This window comes from Carlito syrichta, unplaced genomic scaffold, assembly GCF_000164805.1.
Source record: "Carlito syrichta isolate Samal-C Ts95f unplaced genomic scaffold, Tarsius_syrichta-2.0.1 Scaffold311911, whole genome shotgun sequence".
Classification (NCBI taxonomy): Eukaryota; Metazoa; Chordata; class Mammalia; order Primates; family Tarsiidae; genus Carlito; species Carlito syrichta.
The window spans coordinates 650,068-666,303 of NW_007256007.1; the positions used below are offsets into that span (position 1 = coordinate 650,068).

At 37.6% G+C, this 16,236-nt stretch overlaps 1 protein-coding gene across 2 annotated transcripts in view; it reads left to right on the forward strand.

Annotated features, from left to right (window-relative positions):
• Positions 1 to 16,236, forward strand: part of CIT (citron rho-interacting serine/threonine kinase) — a 177,938-nt gene that overhangs the window by 116,268 nt on the left and 45,434 nt on the right. For both annotated transcript variants that reach the window (XM_021718196.1, XM_021718197.1), the window contains one exon: positions 9,238 to 9,291. In XM_021718196.1, the coding sequence (XP_021573871.1) occupies positions 9,238 to 9,291 (54 nt within the window). The remainder of the gene's footprint in view (positions 1 to 9,237; positions 9,292 to 16,236) is intronic.

The window sequence follows — 16,236 nt, forward strand, 5'->3', positions numbered from 1 at the left end:
TCCGGTGATCCTTCCACCTCAGCCTTCCAAGTAGCTGGAACCACAGGCGTGCGCTACCACGCCTAGCTAATTTTTGATTTATCATAGAGATGAGGTCTCACCAAGTTGCCCGAGCGGGTCTCGAACCTGTGGGCTCAGGCAATCCACTCACCTCAGCCTCCCAAAGGCGCAGGATTACAGGATGAGCCACTGAGCCCGGCTGGATTTCTTCTTTAGTTTATAATAATCATTTAAAAAATCGTTTATCTTAACAAGTCTTTCTACCACATTTTTACTTTTTGTTTTGGTTAACGTCATTTGTGTTACTGTTTTTTTTTCAAGCTATAGATTCTGCTTCCTATCTTTTGTACGCATCTGGTATGATCTGGATGGGAAGGATTCTACTGAATGAAATATTCTATTTCTAAAAGGGACCTGTCTTCCCTGCTCTTCTTGGAGGCTAGTTTACTTAGCTGGGGAGTTATTCTCAGGAGGTAGAGCCTAAAGTGGGTGGTAGATGGGAGATCACTAGATTTAGACCCTAGTTCTTTCTGGAAGCCCGAACGTGGGATTTTTGGGGTTATTCTCTCACAGTTGATCATCCTCACAGGGACTGACCCAGGCTAACAAAACTCACAAGAATCTTAAATGCCAACTTACCAACTTATAGGGATAAGTGCAGTTGCCAAGTTGACTAGGATACTCAACATTTTTTTACCATTCAGGAAAGCGTCCTTAGAAAACCCTTTTATTCTTGGAAAGCTCCTTGGTGGATCTAGACTCTGAGCATAGAAAGCTGATTGAGTTTTAATGGCTACAGTCAACCAAGAACATACATTTTTCATAATAACATACTGTACCTGCCAAGTGGACTGGCATACTCATGCCTGTTGGTCAGGGTGTCCTCTCCTGTGGACCAGGCACAATGCTGCTGATTGGGTTTAGTGTGTTTTTATAAGGTACCTAAATGGGTACCTTCTTTTTTCTGATTTAACTTGGATGCTGTCCCCATCTCCATCAGCAAATATCTCTAAATCTCTCTTAGAGTGGGGTTGCTTATATAGATGGGCCACATACATTCACACACACGCACACACACACCTACCTAGTTTCATTCTTAGAAATTATTGCTCATTGTTGGGTTTGAGGATCCCATTATCTGAACGAAATTGGGAATGTGATCTAACAGTACTAAGGTCCTTATGAGACCAGTCAGAGGCACAGTGACTTCCATGATTCTAGGAGTATAGAGTCACTCCTGTATGGAAGGTGTTTGTGCATCCTACACTTACATCAAGGTCAGATATCAATGACAGCTTTAGGTTTCATCGTCTGTATGGGATCACTCATTAAATGATGCCATGTTGTGTCCCCAGTATTTGATTTGGAAAAACATAATCATGATATATCTTTGTTTAGACTCTGCTTTGTTTTACAATTTACTGAAAGCAGTTTGGAAAGATGCAAAACAGTAAAGCAGGACAGAATAAAGGCAAAGAGAAAATAAGTCTACAGAAGAAAAAAAAATGGAGCTAGGAATGAAATTGATATATAAGAGTTCATGCCAAGAAGGTTCATATACTTGCCGTAGTTGGGTGGGTAGAAAGAGAGACAGATAACATTTCATAGCTTCTAAAGGAAGGCACCTAAATTTCAGCCACTGTTATATATAATGCATTTCATATTAATATTTTCCTCCTGTATGAACACCTAAGCTCTGAAAGAAAAGGAGATAATTTAATCCATATTTAATAAGCCCTTGCTTTGTGCCCGATGCTGTGTCTTTAGCCTTTTCTCTCCAAGGGATTGACCTGTAATTCCTTAAATCCATTTACTTCGGAGGACACATTTATTTTGCTGCTCTGTTGGAACTGGGCAGGAGGGGTGGCCATGCATCTTATTGTGTCCCTGTTTGGAAGGAAGAGGGTATAAAATAGAACACATGTCACTGCTCTTTATCTGTGAGAAAATTAGTCCTTTAAATCCTGTCTTGCTGCTGGTTGGAATGTGCTGTGTCTAATGGCTGCTGGAAGCCTAACACAGCAGCAAGTCACGACTTAATTTAGTTAGATGAGATCACCGCCTCAAAGCGTCTTCTTAAAAAAAAAAAGAAAAAAAAGAAAACAAACCTCCCTAGGTCTAGAAACTAGGGCTCCATTGCTCTTGCAAGATGAAGATGCTGTGGAAAATAGGACTTGTTCAGATGATTGCAGAAGTGCCTTTGGTCAAACAGCTGTGTTTAAACCCATCGTACGGAAATCTAAACCCCATATCAGTTTGCTTCCATTCAGTTTCGAGGCTGTGGGCCTTTTCTTTATCCTTCTCTTGATTGTGTCCCATAAACTTGGTTATGGACAGCATGTGGTTGCTGCCTGAATAGCTTGGTTGAATTTGTTCTGAAGAATGTCTTTTCCAAGAAAAAGAGAAAATATTCACACATGTAGTACTTTCTGACTTTCTCATTGTTTGAGGCCCAAATTCAGACCCAGCTCAAGCATCAGTCAAATTAAATCAGCTGGGTCTAAAATGCTCTCCTAGGAGATTTTGCAAGCCTCTCAGCAGGCTGTTTTATCAATACAAGGGAATAGTCAAATAGGCTATTATTGCTTAACTCTAAGAGGTAGCCATCTCCTAGCCTGGGAAGGGAGCAGTTACCTTGTTTGGTCTCCGCCCCTAGGCCAAATTAGATGGCCCATGGTTAAATTGAATCTCTCCATTGAAGGAGGTTGGCAGGGCAGCTGGGAGGCCTTTGTTGCCCTTCCTAATGCTTTTTTTTCTCCCACTTTCACTTTATCGTCCTGTCAATTAATTGTATTTACATTGAAATTGATTGGCCATTAAAAGTGGAGACTGAGACCAACAGGAGAGTCAAATTTAAACAGAGATTATGTGTGGTGACTCATGCCTGTAATCCTAGCACTTTGGGAGGCCGAAATTGGAGAATCACTTGAGTCCAGGGGTTTGAGACCAGACTGGTCAATGTAGTGAGACCCAATCTCTATTTAAAAAAAAAAATTATAAAAAAATTTTTTTAAACAGAAATATTCTTTTAAGGTACTTCAGTACTTATTGGTAGAAAAGATAAATTTCTGTCTGGACTTCATATTTTGGACCCCATATATTCCTTCATCTAAGGAAGATAATTTGAGTCTGTGCACTTTATAGCACACAGATGAGTGATGTGGTATAAGCTGAATGGGACCTCACGGCAGATGTGTGGTATGTGCTTTGTGTTCACCAGGAAGGCCTTATGAACACGTTTTGTGTTCCTGCCTCTGTGCTCTTTTACTGATTTGACTGAGTGACTAATGTTGAATAATAAAGAGTTGAAAGCTGTAGACACCAAAGAAAGGAATTCTTCCCAAATAGCAGGCTTATGGGATCCCAAAGTCGTCTTTGATTTGTTAAAAACATTAGTCAATACACGTTCTCATTCTTGTACAGAAATATCAAGCCCTGTATTTAATTACCAGGTGAGCCTCAGCATGATAGCCAAGATGTGAAATAGGGCCATGTGAGGCGATGTTCTTGCTTGGTGCCTGTCTTTACCGAGAAATGGATGGGTGTGCGGAAGCCTGAGTGCTCTAGGATCCTGGCCCTGTGATCCAGAAGGGGTCAGACATCTAAATGTACTTGTTTCCATTCCTGAGTTCTGCAGGTTTATCCTCTTATCAAATCTACCTTGTAATTTACTTTTCTTTCTCTTGTAACTCTTCTTAAAATTAATGAAATTAAATGCTACCCAACGAGCGCATCTCTCTGGTCTTCAGGCCAGGCTAGCTACAACCTGCCCATTTCTTACTGCCGCCCAACTCCTAGGTCAGTGGTTCCAAAGTGGGTCTGTAGACTTCTGGGGGTTGCCAAGATCAGACTGTTTTCATGATGATGATGTCATAAGATATAACTTGACATTTTTCATTGTGTCAATATTTGCACTGATGGTGTAAAACCAATGTTATTGTTTTTTTAAAAGAAAAAATATTTGAAAACTATCTCAGTTTTAATTTCTAATGTGGTAAATGTAGATAGGTATTACCTAAACAAAAACTCTTTGGGATCTTGAATACTTTTTAAGAGTGTAAATATATATTACCTATGGCACCTAATACCTAGTTAATATTCAAGCATTTCACTGAGAGCATCCAAAGCTTGTTTTATGTATTTCACTGTCTTTGTATACACTATTGATAGACTGTTTGCCTTTTTGTATATTTGTTTTATGACTTAAAAAAAAAACCCACAAGACAAATGACTTTTACCATTTTCTTACTCAGATCAGTTAAATAGTTAAATGCTTATAATATTTCTAGCAACCACAACAGGAGCAGTTCTACAGTTTGTTTATATTTCATAATCAATAATCAATCAAAAGCCATAATGGCTGTTGTTCATTACATTAAACCTTCAGAGAGGAGTGCCATTTGATGTATTGAAATGATCCAAGGGCCCCATAATGATTAATTTTAATGGAAATGAATCAGTATTTATGACTGAAATTTTGGGATGTGGCTGGCATCAAGGGGTTACAGCAAAGGGCACAGAGGGTCCCACGCCTGGTTTAAAGTTCTCCTGGCACCATCTTGAAGTCCTCAATCTTTCTTAATAATTATGTAGCCAGTCATACCCCTTTAGGGCAGCCAGATTGAGTAAATAAAGATATGGCACTCCAGGCTGGGTGCAGTGGCTTGACCTGTAATCCCAGCACTTTGGGAGACTGAGGTAGGAGGATTGCTTGAGGTCAGGAGCTCAAGACCAGCCTGGGCAACATGGTGAGATGACATCTCTATTTAAAAAAAAAAAAGAAAAAGAAAAAATTAGCCTAGCGTGGTGGCACATGCCTGTAGTTCTAGTTACTTGGGAGACTGAGACAGAAGGATTACTTGAGTTCAGAAGGTCGAGGCTGCAGTGAGAAGTGATCATGCCACTTCACTGTAGCCTGGGCAACAGAGTGAGACCCCAACTCTAGTAAACAAACAAGCAAACAAACGAATAAATAAGTAACTCATGATTCAGTTTACTATTCAGATAAACAATGAACCCTCTTTCAGCATAAGTACTTCCTGTGCAGGTAAAAATGCAAACCACCTAGCTCATTTTAATTTCAGATAAACAATGAATAGCTTTTGGTAGAAGTCTATCCCATGCAATATGTGGGACATGCTTGTGCTGGAAGGTTGTCGTTTACCTGACCCTTAAGTGTCCCTGGGCCTCCTGTGTTCCCTCCTATATTCCCTCCATGTGCCAGGAGGCAGTGTTTCCTGTCTAGTCTCGGGGACCTGGCATAGCAGCTTCTGGGTTCTGAGTCCAGGGAAGAAGGGAGACCACTTTTTGCCTATTTGGTAAAACAGGTTTTTGGGGAGAGTGTGTGTCTGTGAGCCGCCCGTGGAAGGGACCAGGTGGCGCCCTCTGACCCATGCTGTCATTTCTGCTCATGGCCTGGAGGCCAGCAGCATGGACTCAGATGACTCTGGCCTCCTTATGGGAGTCATGGGGCTGAGGGAGGCAATGGGGAGTGGGGGAGTAAAAAAAAAAAAGAAAAGAAATTTCGGACTCCAGTGGGCACTTAAATGAGTTTTTAATGGTACTGTTATCTGGAAACTTTGCTATTAATAAGAAAGTAGAACCTAGTAAGAAAGTGGACTAGGGCTTTTGCCCCTGTGTTGAGACTAGTGAGCTTTTTTATGGTCAGTGCTTATGTTTTGAAGGAGTTAGTTCCCCCCTCAACTTCCTGATTCTGTCTTTGAGAGAGTTCACACCAAATAGTCATTTCGAGCAGAGGTTGGCAAATTACAGCCTGTAGGCCAAATTTGGTCTGTCACCTGTTTTCTGTAAATAAAGTTTTATTAGAACACAGCCATGTCAATTTGTTTACTTATTGTCTGTGGCTGGGTTTGCTCTCTAAGGGCAGAGTTGAGTAGTTCTGAACAAGATTGAATGGTCTATAAACCAAAATATTTATCTGGTACTTAAAAAAAAATAGAGATAGGGAGTTGCTATATTTCCCAGGCCGTCTAGAACTCCTGGCCTCAAGTAATCTTCCTGCCTCAGCCTCCCAAAGTATTGAGATTATAGACATGAACCACCATACATGGCCTATGTGGCACTTTAAAGGAAAAATTTGCTCACCCCTGACCTAGATTTGATGAACACCAGGGCCTTATTCTTTCTCTAGGAAAAATCCCTTGCCTTTTGTCCTTGGTGATCATAGAATACACTGGAGGGGGTTGGGTGGTCCTTGGGTCTAGGCTGCTACTTGGTCACAGATGAGATTTCAACTATGGTGTAGATAGCCATATTCTTACTTTGGATAATTAGTATTCTTACCTCATAAAATTAATAAATATTGCATTACTGTTGGACAAAAACAGATTTTGGGGGGAAAATGTGATCTATTAAATTAGTGCATAAAAATATTGGCTAATTATTTAAGAAAATGATTCTAAATAATAACTTTTTATTTGTGAATCTGTGAGTCTATTTATGCAATTGTCTGCTTTTGTTTTGTTTTACCATTTTTCTAGTGCTCTTCATTCTGGATTTTGGATCTATGTATCCAAAATTCTGATTACCATTTTCCTTCTGCCTGAAGGACTTCTTTTAACATTTCTTGTAGAACAAGTCTGCTGGTAACAAATTTCTTCAACTTTTGTTTGTGTGAAAAAGTTTTTATTTTATCTTCATTTTTGAAATATGTTTTTGCTGGGTATAAATTTTAGGTTGGTAAGGTTTTTTTTTTTTTCCTTCATTACTTTAAAGGTGTTGCTCTACTATATTCTAGCTTCCCGTCTGAACTCCCAATCCCACTTGGGAAAAGTCTACTGTCTTTCTTGTCTTTGTTTCTCTTAATGTAATGTACCTTTTTCCGTGGCTGATTTTAAGATTTTCTCTTTATTACTTGTTTTAAGCAGTTGGAGTCTGATGTGCTTTAGATAGATTTTCTTCATGTTTCTTGTGCTTGGCATTCATTGAACTTTTTCTTCTTTGTGTTTATGGCTTTTGCCAACTTTGGAAAATTTTTGACCATTTTTTCTTCAAATATTTTTTTCTGTCTAACCCCTGCACGCTTTCAGAGAATCTAATTGCATGTATATTAGGCCACTTGAAGTTGTCTCACAGCTCTTTGATTCTCTATTCTTTATTTAGTCTTTAATCTATATGTTTCATTTTGGATGGTTTCTACTGCTTTGTCTTCAAGTTCACTGATCTTTTCTCCTAAAATGTCTAATTTGTTATAAACTTATAATGTTAATTTATTAAAAATAGACATATTAAAGATAATATCACAACTCTAAATGTTTGACTCAGTTTTCTTATAGACCTTCTTATGGAGACCAGTTTCTTTTTCTTTTCTCTTTTTCTTTTTTCTTTTTTAGAGAAGGACTACTTTTACCTCTGCGTCAATCTGGGTTCTTCTTTGAGTTTTCATAGCTAAGCAAATGAGACCATAATCTACTTTGTCTCTCAAGTCAAAAGTCTTGGTAGGGCATCCTTGATTCCTCTTTTTCTCCGGCTCTCATATGCATTAACAAGTCCTTGTATTTCCAAAATGTCTCAGTTTCATCAAATTCTCTGTTTTGTTTGTTTGTTTGTTTGTTTGTTTTGCCACTATCCTATTCCAAGCCACTATCAGCTATTGCTTGAGTGACAGCAACAACACCCTCTCTGCTCCTCTCTCCCTTGTTCTGTTTTGATTCTCTTCTCCCTACAGTATCTACAATGATCTTAAAACAACAATAACATCTTGTCACTCCCCTTCTTAAAATTTTCCATGATTTCCATTAATTGAATTAAACCCCAAATCTTTACTGAGCTTTCAGACTCTTTGTCCCTGCCTGCCTCTCTGTCATTATCTTAGGATACTTTTTTTCCCTCTTACTGTGCTTTTTCAAAAGTTGGCTACAGCCCACAGAAGAGGAATACCTTTTACTTGCAGTCTAATACAAGGAAGAGTATATTCTGTGTTTCATGAGTCCTAAGGTATCTGAAGTCAAAATGTATTTTACAGTCATATATAGACATAAACATGCCATAGTTTAATAAACAGCACTTTTCCTTTCTTAATGTTACTTAAATTAGTGATAGGTTTTACAATTGTAAGTTAAATCTGAGGAATTATGGTATCTGAAATACAAGTTTCGTGTAACAGTGCTCATGTTTACTATCCAAGCCACATTCTGACATTTACTGTTCTGTCCTTTTTATTTTATTTCATTGAATACAACATACCAAAAACCTCACTTGTCATGCTTGCTGTTACTGGATCACAGCTTGAAGTTTGAAAAACTCTGCCCTAGCCAGTTTGGTCTTTTTTTGTTTATCAAATGCATCAAACCCGTTCCTGCCCCAGGATCTTTGCAAAGGCTGTTCCTTCTGCCCTTTCCTGTTTGTTGCATGGCTCCTCATCATCCTGTAGTTTCAGCTTAAATGTCACCTTGGAGAAGCCCTCATTGACCCCCATCTAAGTAAGTACCTACCTATCTCATCTTACTCTTTTGTACTAGGTCCTATTTTTCCCCTTCATAGGATTTGTCTGTAATCATGTACTTATTTATTTCCTATCTTCCCTCACGAAGATGAAGGTACAGTCAAGGATGTCTGTATCGGTCCATAATATGCTCTCAAAAAATTCTCGTCAGCTGAACAAATACTGTGGTTTTAGAGCAGCTTCATCTTGGGAAATGCCTGTATGTATTTATTTCAAGGTCAATGTAGGATTTTCTGAATCTCAGCAGCTTTCAATAAAAACGCACACACACAAAGTCCCTACTTTGTCCTGGCTATTTTGTGTGTGTGTGTGTGTGTGTGTGTGTGTGTGTGTGTGTGTGTGTGTGCGCGCGCACGCGCACGTATGTGTGTGCGCGCATGCATGTGTGTGTGAGTGTGTGTCAGGGAATAGACTGGGGAGGGAAAGTTACTTATATTTTTAGAATGAAGGAAAGTAAAGACTTCATTCTTTATTGCTTTTTTCCCCTTTTCTCTCATTCGTTCCCTAGTGTTAATATGAATGTTAAAAATATTTGTACAGGGTGTGCATGTGTGGTCTAAAGAGTTAATTGTTATTAACTCAGCATTGTGTATTCCTTATTTCTGATGTTGGGGATGACTTGATTCATTAGTTCTTTGAAAAAACAGATGTTGGTGCTGCTGCAACAGCCTTCTTGGCTTTCCAGGCAAATTGCATTCTCTATATTTGACCCATAGCATGTAGAATTGTATTCTACTCTATGAAAAATTTATAATCAAATTCTTACCTTTTAGGCACATAGAGATGAAATCCAGCGCAAATTTGATGCCCTTCGTAACAGCTGTACTGTGAGTATTAATTAACCAAAGACAATTAAAATAACATGAAACTAAAACAGAAGAAAAAGGGGTTATCCCTTTATAATATCAGTGACTGATGTTTGATATGAACGTGCAGCTTGAAGCAGATGATGCAGTCAAATCTTTATTTGGGGTTTTTGAGTCCTAGATAATCTGTTTTTGGGGAATTCTTCCTGTTTTAAAAAATCAAAACCATTCTTTTTGTTTAGGGGAGGAGGATAGTTGGAATGGTCAAAATAATTCTCATTGTGGAAATGCTAATAGGTTTCAATAGCTGCAACCTGTCCTAACATGGAAAGTTCTGTGACCAGCCCCAGTCAGAGACCGACACCGTGGCACTTGTATCTTCGAGGCTTCTCCAGTCTGCTGCCTCTGCAGAGAGAAAAGACCATTTAGTTCTTCTGTGGACCTAGAAATTTTGATTTCCTAACAGGCAAAATCTGGTTTCCCAACATGCAAATTCAAAATCTAGGTCTTTTTGGGAGATGTTATTTATATTGAGATAAATAAATCCTATGCGTGGATAAGCATCATTCATAGGTTATATAATAGGGTAGGGTCAGTGGGAACTCAAAGTCTATTTTTGATCAGAACAAAGGACTGAAATAGGCCCCTTTCAGAAGATGGGATGTTATTCTTATTCATGTTTATCTCTTTTCTTTGACCTCTTTGTTTCTTTATTACCTTCTTAGTGCTCAGTAATCTTGTTTGTTTGTATTATTTGTGTTTGTTAATTTCCATAAACATCCACAGCAGCCCCCACGTACATATTTTATTTTCTTTAGCTACTATAAATGAGACATTGTCCTATTTTTTTCTTAATTTAGGTATAAAATGCATATAGTAAGATATATAAAAGGGTAGTAATCTTTTTTTTTTTTTTTTTTGGGTTGGAATCTCACTCTGTAACCCACTCTGTAGCCTGCTGGGCTCCAGTGATCCTTCTGCCTCAGCCTTCCGAGTAGCCGGAATTACAGGCGCGTGCTACCATGCCCGGCTAATTTTTTGATTTTATTGTAGAGATGCGGTCTCGAACCCGCGGGCTCAGGCAATCCACTCATGTCAGCCTCCCAAAGGCGCAGGATTACAGGCTGAGCCACCGAACCCGGTTAGGGTAGTAATCTTAAGTGTATAACTGAATGGCATTTATACGTGTATAGACAACTATGTAACCACAATATAGATCAAGATGCAGAACTTTTTCAGCTCCCAGAAGGCTTCCTCCTGGCCCCTTCTCATCAGCATTCTTTGCCCAAAGGGTAACTACTATATTGACCTCTAATACCATAGATTAGTTTTGCCTGTTCTTGGACTTCATATAAATGGAATCATAGAGGATGTACTCTTTGAGACTTAGCTGTATTTTTACTTCAGTGCCTGTGAGTTTCCTCCATGTTGCTACATCTGTCAATAATTTGCTCTTTTCACTACTGTGTGGTGTTTCTGTATATATATATTTGAATAGAACTGTAGTTTATCTGTTCTCCTTACTGATGGACATTTAGATTGTTTCCAGGATGTATAAAGCTGTTAGGAAACACTCTTGTACCAGTCCTTTGGTGGCCATAAGCACTTATTTCTGGTGAGCATATACCCAAGAGTGGAATTGCTAAGTCATGTGCCTCTTTTTGGTTATAGTAGGGACCTGGCAGATCAATTTTTTGGTTTGTGTTTCCTGATGTGATTGTTGGATGGGGATGGGCCTGCTTTAAAACTTCTGTTGATTTCCACCTCCATCTTTCTTCCCTTCCTTGAGGGAGGAGTTGGTGGATTATAGTCTAGTATTCTTCTGTCCTACTTTTGCAGTTTTTTGTTGTCTTGTTTTTTTATTTTACATAAGAGTTATTTGCTTATATCCATGCTTGTAAATGATCACTGAATAAAATATATATAATTTTATGACTTTTTTATATTACTATTTTTTCCTTAAATAAGCTTGGATATTTTTAAAGTGTGTACATTAGTGATTCTCTTCCATTCATATGGAGTTTTCCTTTTTCCTTTTTTTAGTCTTTTGGCAAAAGCACTTTTTACAAAACATTTTTTTTACAGCTTCATTGAGGTATATTTGGTGTACTTTAACCTGGTGAATTTTAAAATATGTATGACACCTGTAAAACTAGCAAAACAAACAAAATAATGAATTTTAGCATGATTTTGGATAATAATACCATCCAAGTTTTATTTTTGGTGGATAAAAATAAAATTTTCATTTTATTTGTCACCCTCAAAAGTCTCCTTGTACTCCCCTGTAATCCATCTTGTCCCCATCTAAAATTGGAAGTTTACTTTTAATATAAAATGCCAATATACAGAATGAATTTGGTTACTTTTTAAAACTTTAATACTCTCCAAATCTGTATTTTCTGGAAGAGTGACTTTTAACCCTTGCTTCATTTATCTCTGGTGTTCTGTGGAGAAACCTCTGGGGTGTGGGAGTTGGGAGGACTGGAGAGAGTGATCGCTACCACATTTCAGCCAGAGCAGCGTAGCTTAGTGATCTAAGCCATGGGCTCTGGAGTTGGGCAGACTGAGTTCAGATTGTAAATTGTCCTCTTAGTAACCTATGTGATATTATCCTCCTAAACCTCCATTTCTTTGTGTATAAAATTGAGACAACATTGTATACCCTCAATTCCAATACATCATTGGTTGTATGATGAATAATTAACATAATACAAACTATTTGGGGGCTGGGTAAGGGAAGAGAGATAGTTGCTTAGTTCAGTATACCATACATTCAAATTTCAGAAATAGTATGTCTTAGGAAATACTGAAATGGGATTTGGTAATAATACCTCCTTCATAAGGTTCCTGCAAGAATTAAATGAGGTGATGCTTGCCAAATGCTTGTCCTAGTCCATAGAGAGTACTAAGTAACATTGGTTACTGTTATTATTTTATCATATTGGGCTTATAATGTAATCTTTTGTTTGGGAAATGGTTCTACTTCTTAAAAAAGTTAGAAAACTGCTTTAGAACAACATTCAGTCACAATAGTAGGTCTCAATTATACTTTTACAAGTTCAAGACCATTTTAAAGACACTTCATAAGAGTGTGATGGATGTTCTTTTCTTTTTGGCACTGTCCAAGATTGTCTCTGCTTGGAAATGTCATCTTCGTTACTGGTGGGAACTCTTATAATAACTCAATTGATAGGAGCTCTCAGTTCGCAGCTTTCAGAAAGCTCATGAACAGTAAGATTTTCAAGCTCAGACCATTTCTATATTTTGAAGACATTTATAAAAAAAGGATTTGATCCAATCTGGCACCTAAAACTCTACCTAAGTCTGTTTTAGAGGGGAGTTGGTGGGCAAACATATGACACAGTTTTAATTATGAATCAATCTGTCAGCTATAAGATTAAAAATAAATAATATGCAAATAGCTGCCTTCAGAAAAGAACTGGGCATAAAAATAGGATTTCAGTCTTGTGTCTTTTTAGCCTGTTGCTCATTATCTGACTGGTTTGTTTACCCCTAATGTGCCATTGAACATTTACTTGGTAACTTTGCTCTGCTTGTCTCCCAATTAAGTGTGAGAGGTTAACATCTACTTTACAGAACCGTGGGGTTTGCATGATAGCCTTGAAAAGCAACAGATAATCCCAGAGTTCTTTATTTTATTGACAGTGGGAGGAGATCATTTTTTTAATATCCTCTCTTAGAACTACACCAAGACCTCTTATCTGCAAAAAACAGCATAATAAGAAAGCTTTGCTGGCCCCTGCATTATGAAGCTATCATGCGTCTCTTTTTTACTGTGAAGATGGAAATCAGCCTTTCAGTTTATCTTTTTTACCCTCCAACTTTGGGGTTTACAGGTTAACAGACTCATGGTAAACAGATCGTTTGTCCTTGGTTTGGAGAGAATATGCCCATGGCCAGAAAGTAGACCTAAGAATTTTCCTTGCACATCACCTGGCTCAAAATCAAGAAGGGTTATCCTTCTTGATTTCCATCATTTCCGCTTTCAAGGATCTGGATGAAAAATAAACACTTCTTCCTTTAGAAGGACTGTATAGTATAGGAGGTAAGAGTGCAGATTCTTCAGTTTCAGTGATGGGTTTGAATTCTAATTTTATTATTTACTTGCAGTGATCTTGGGCAAGTTACTTGGCACCTCTGTTGCCCCAATTTTCCCATCTCTAAAATGGAAATAAAATAATTTACTTCAAAGGGCAACAAAGTAGTGAAGAGTGCCTATTACAGTATTATACATTCTTTAAAAGCTCTGGAGACCATTATTTTACTACCTGTGTCACAAGTCAGCTTAATATCTCAGTAATATGTGTGTGGGTATATGGGTGTGTCTAACATACCACAACTCCTGCAGCTTGAAAGAGTCACAATCTAAACAGGTTATGGGTTGGGCAGATAGGAAATATGTATAAGAAGTCCAAATCAGTTAAAATGCTTTAAAGATATGCATGGGTGCTTCACACAAACATGTAGTCCTTCTCTTGTCAAATGCCCAGTATAGAGACAGTGACCAAATAGAGAACCAGTAATCACAAGCTGGAAATAGAAATTAGAGACATGAGACCCCTTGAAAACTGGATGACAACATGGAAATAGAAGAACTCTTATTATCCCAATTGAAGTGAGATACGTCATTGACTTTTTTCAGGTGTTTCTTCTTTAACAATTTATACTCTAATTTTGGAAGACGGAAAAGAGGTGGCAGAAATGGGCCCATAATAAATTATGTCTTTTCATGAGTCAAAGAAAGTGGTTACCCAAAGGCTTAAATATATCTTTAAATGCAGTAAATCAATAGTCTCCTGGTTTTTCTAAGAATGTATAATACCGTAATAGGCAAACTCTTCACTTCTTTGTTGCCCTTTGAAGTAAATTATTTTATTTCCATTTTATAGATGAGAAATTTGGGGAAACAGAGATGCTAAATAACTTGTTCAAATTAAATAAATTATATTGGCAATGTATATGTTCTTATACGAATAGATTTTCTGTAGTCTGTGTCCCAAGAGGCTTTAAAAATGAACCACCATTTTGGTTACTAATATTTATTCCTTGTATCTCATGTGATACATTAAGGTCAAATAGCATGCAAGAAAAATTCAAAAAATTTAAAAAATAAAAACAGATGAAGAGTAAACATAGTATTTATTTCCACGTCACAGATGGAGAAAGTAACCCAGCAATGTACAAGGCAGCTTATTTGGGGTTCTAGAATGCATTTTATAACATATCTTCTAAGCCAGTTTGCCTCTGGTTTTTTTTTTTTTTGGAAAAGAGGTAGGAGGAAGCACATAGTTAAATGGAGACGTTTACATTCTAGGATGAAAAGTATCTTAAGGAATGGGTTTACTACATGTAGGAAAGAGACTAGTTGAACTAGTGGGCATTGTTTATTCATTTCTTCTGGTTTTAGGAGATTTAGCCATGTTAACAGAAAGAGTAATGCAGGGACCCACGAGAGATAACTGCCTGCTGGGAATGACACACATACAAATTTTCCCTATTTTTTCCCCCTCAAAAAAGAAAGTGTCTTAGCTAGGAACCTGAGCAGATAACCTTTATTCCTCCTCTTGTAGCTAACAGTGTACCTCAAACCAATGCATTAAGAGTTAACATGGCTTAGGCTGGGTTCGGTGGCTCAAACCTGTAATCCCAGCACTTTGGGAGGCTGAGGCGAGAGGATTGCTTGAGTCCTGGGGTTCGAGGCCAGCCTGGGCAACTTGGTGAGACCTCGTCTCTACAATAAATCAAAAAATTAGCCGGGCATGGTGGCATGCGCCTATAGTTCCAACTACTTGGAAGGGTGAGGGGGAAGGATCGCCTGAGCCCAGCAAGTCGAGGCTGCGATGGCTGTGAGCATGCCACTGCACTCCAGCCTGGGCGACAGAGTGAGATGCTGACTCAAACAAACAAACAAAAAAGAATTAACGTGGGTTTTGACATTAAAAAACAAATTACTAGACCATTACATTAAAAGATTATCAGCTCACTTAACAAAATGAAAAGTTGTGTTTCAAAGCTGAGCTACATTGGACAAATGTACTTAATTGATGGTCTTTAATTCTGTGTGCCTGGGAAGATTTTTTAAAATTGATAATCAAAGTGGGTTAAAATAGGGAATTAGTCATGGAAACAATGGCAACATTTAATAAACTAAGTCTACTATAGGTTTGAAAATTGGAAATAATTAATAACAGTAGGCTTAAAGGCATTTCCTTTTAATTTTCTTTTTGTTACATAAAATTTAATTTACTGCCTGTGTGCTTTAGTCCAACTATTATTAGAAAATTGCCCTTAAATTTCTAAAGTATTATACATAAAAACTCTCTGCAAGCAGTAATACTAAACCTCAGCAAAGATAATAGGAAAACTAAATGCACTGAAAATGCACTGTAATTGAAGTCATTCTGCCATTGAGCAGGGAAATAATTTAGCAAAACCAGATTAAATCTCTCTCCATAAAATGATAGTTTCATATACGTGACTTCCCATTTTCTGATGGCTAACTGCATAGTAAAATCCATTAAAGTGATGCCATAGTACAATATTGTATTTTTAGGATTGTTCTGAGCTTTCCTTCAGTTTTTTTTCTTTTCGTGAAATTAAATTTATTGCTTGTGATGTCATTAAAATAACTTACTGTCCTTACCTGTCAGTCTTCCTTGACAAGAACTTCATTTTGCTTTCTAAGACTACGGCCATCTGTAATTCTAATGTCCTATAGATTGTGTCATGAGTATTTTTAGTTTAATTAGTTGATTGTGATACCAGACTATTATTCCTTTTTCCTTAATTTATACTTTATACATTATATTATTGTCCATTAACTTGATCTCATTCAAAAGTTGTCCCCTCCATACTGGAGTTACTTTTGATTGATTTGCTTTTGCTGTATTTTCCAGATGTATCCCGAGTTAGAGATAAACTACATTTTCTGCTTGTGTATTAGAG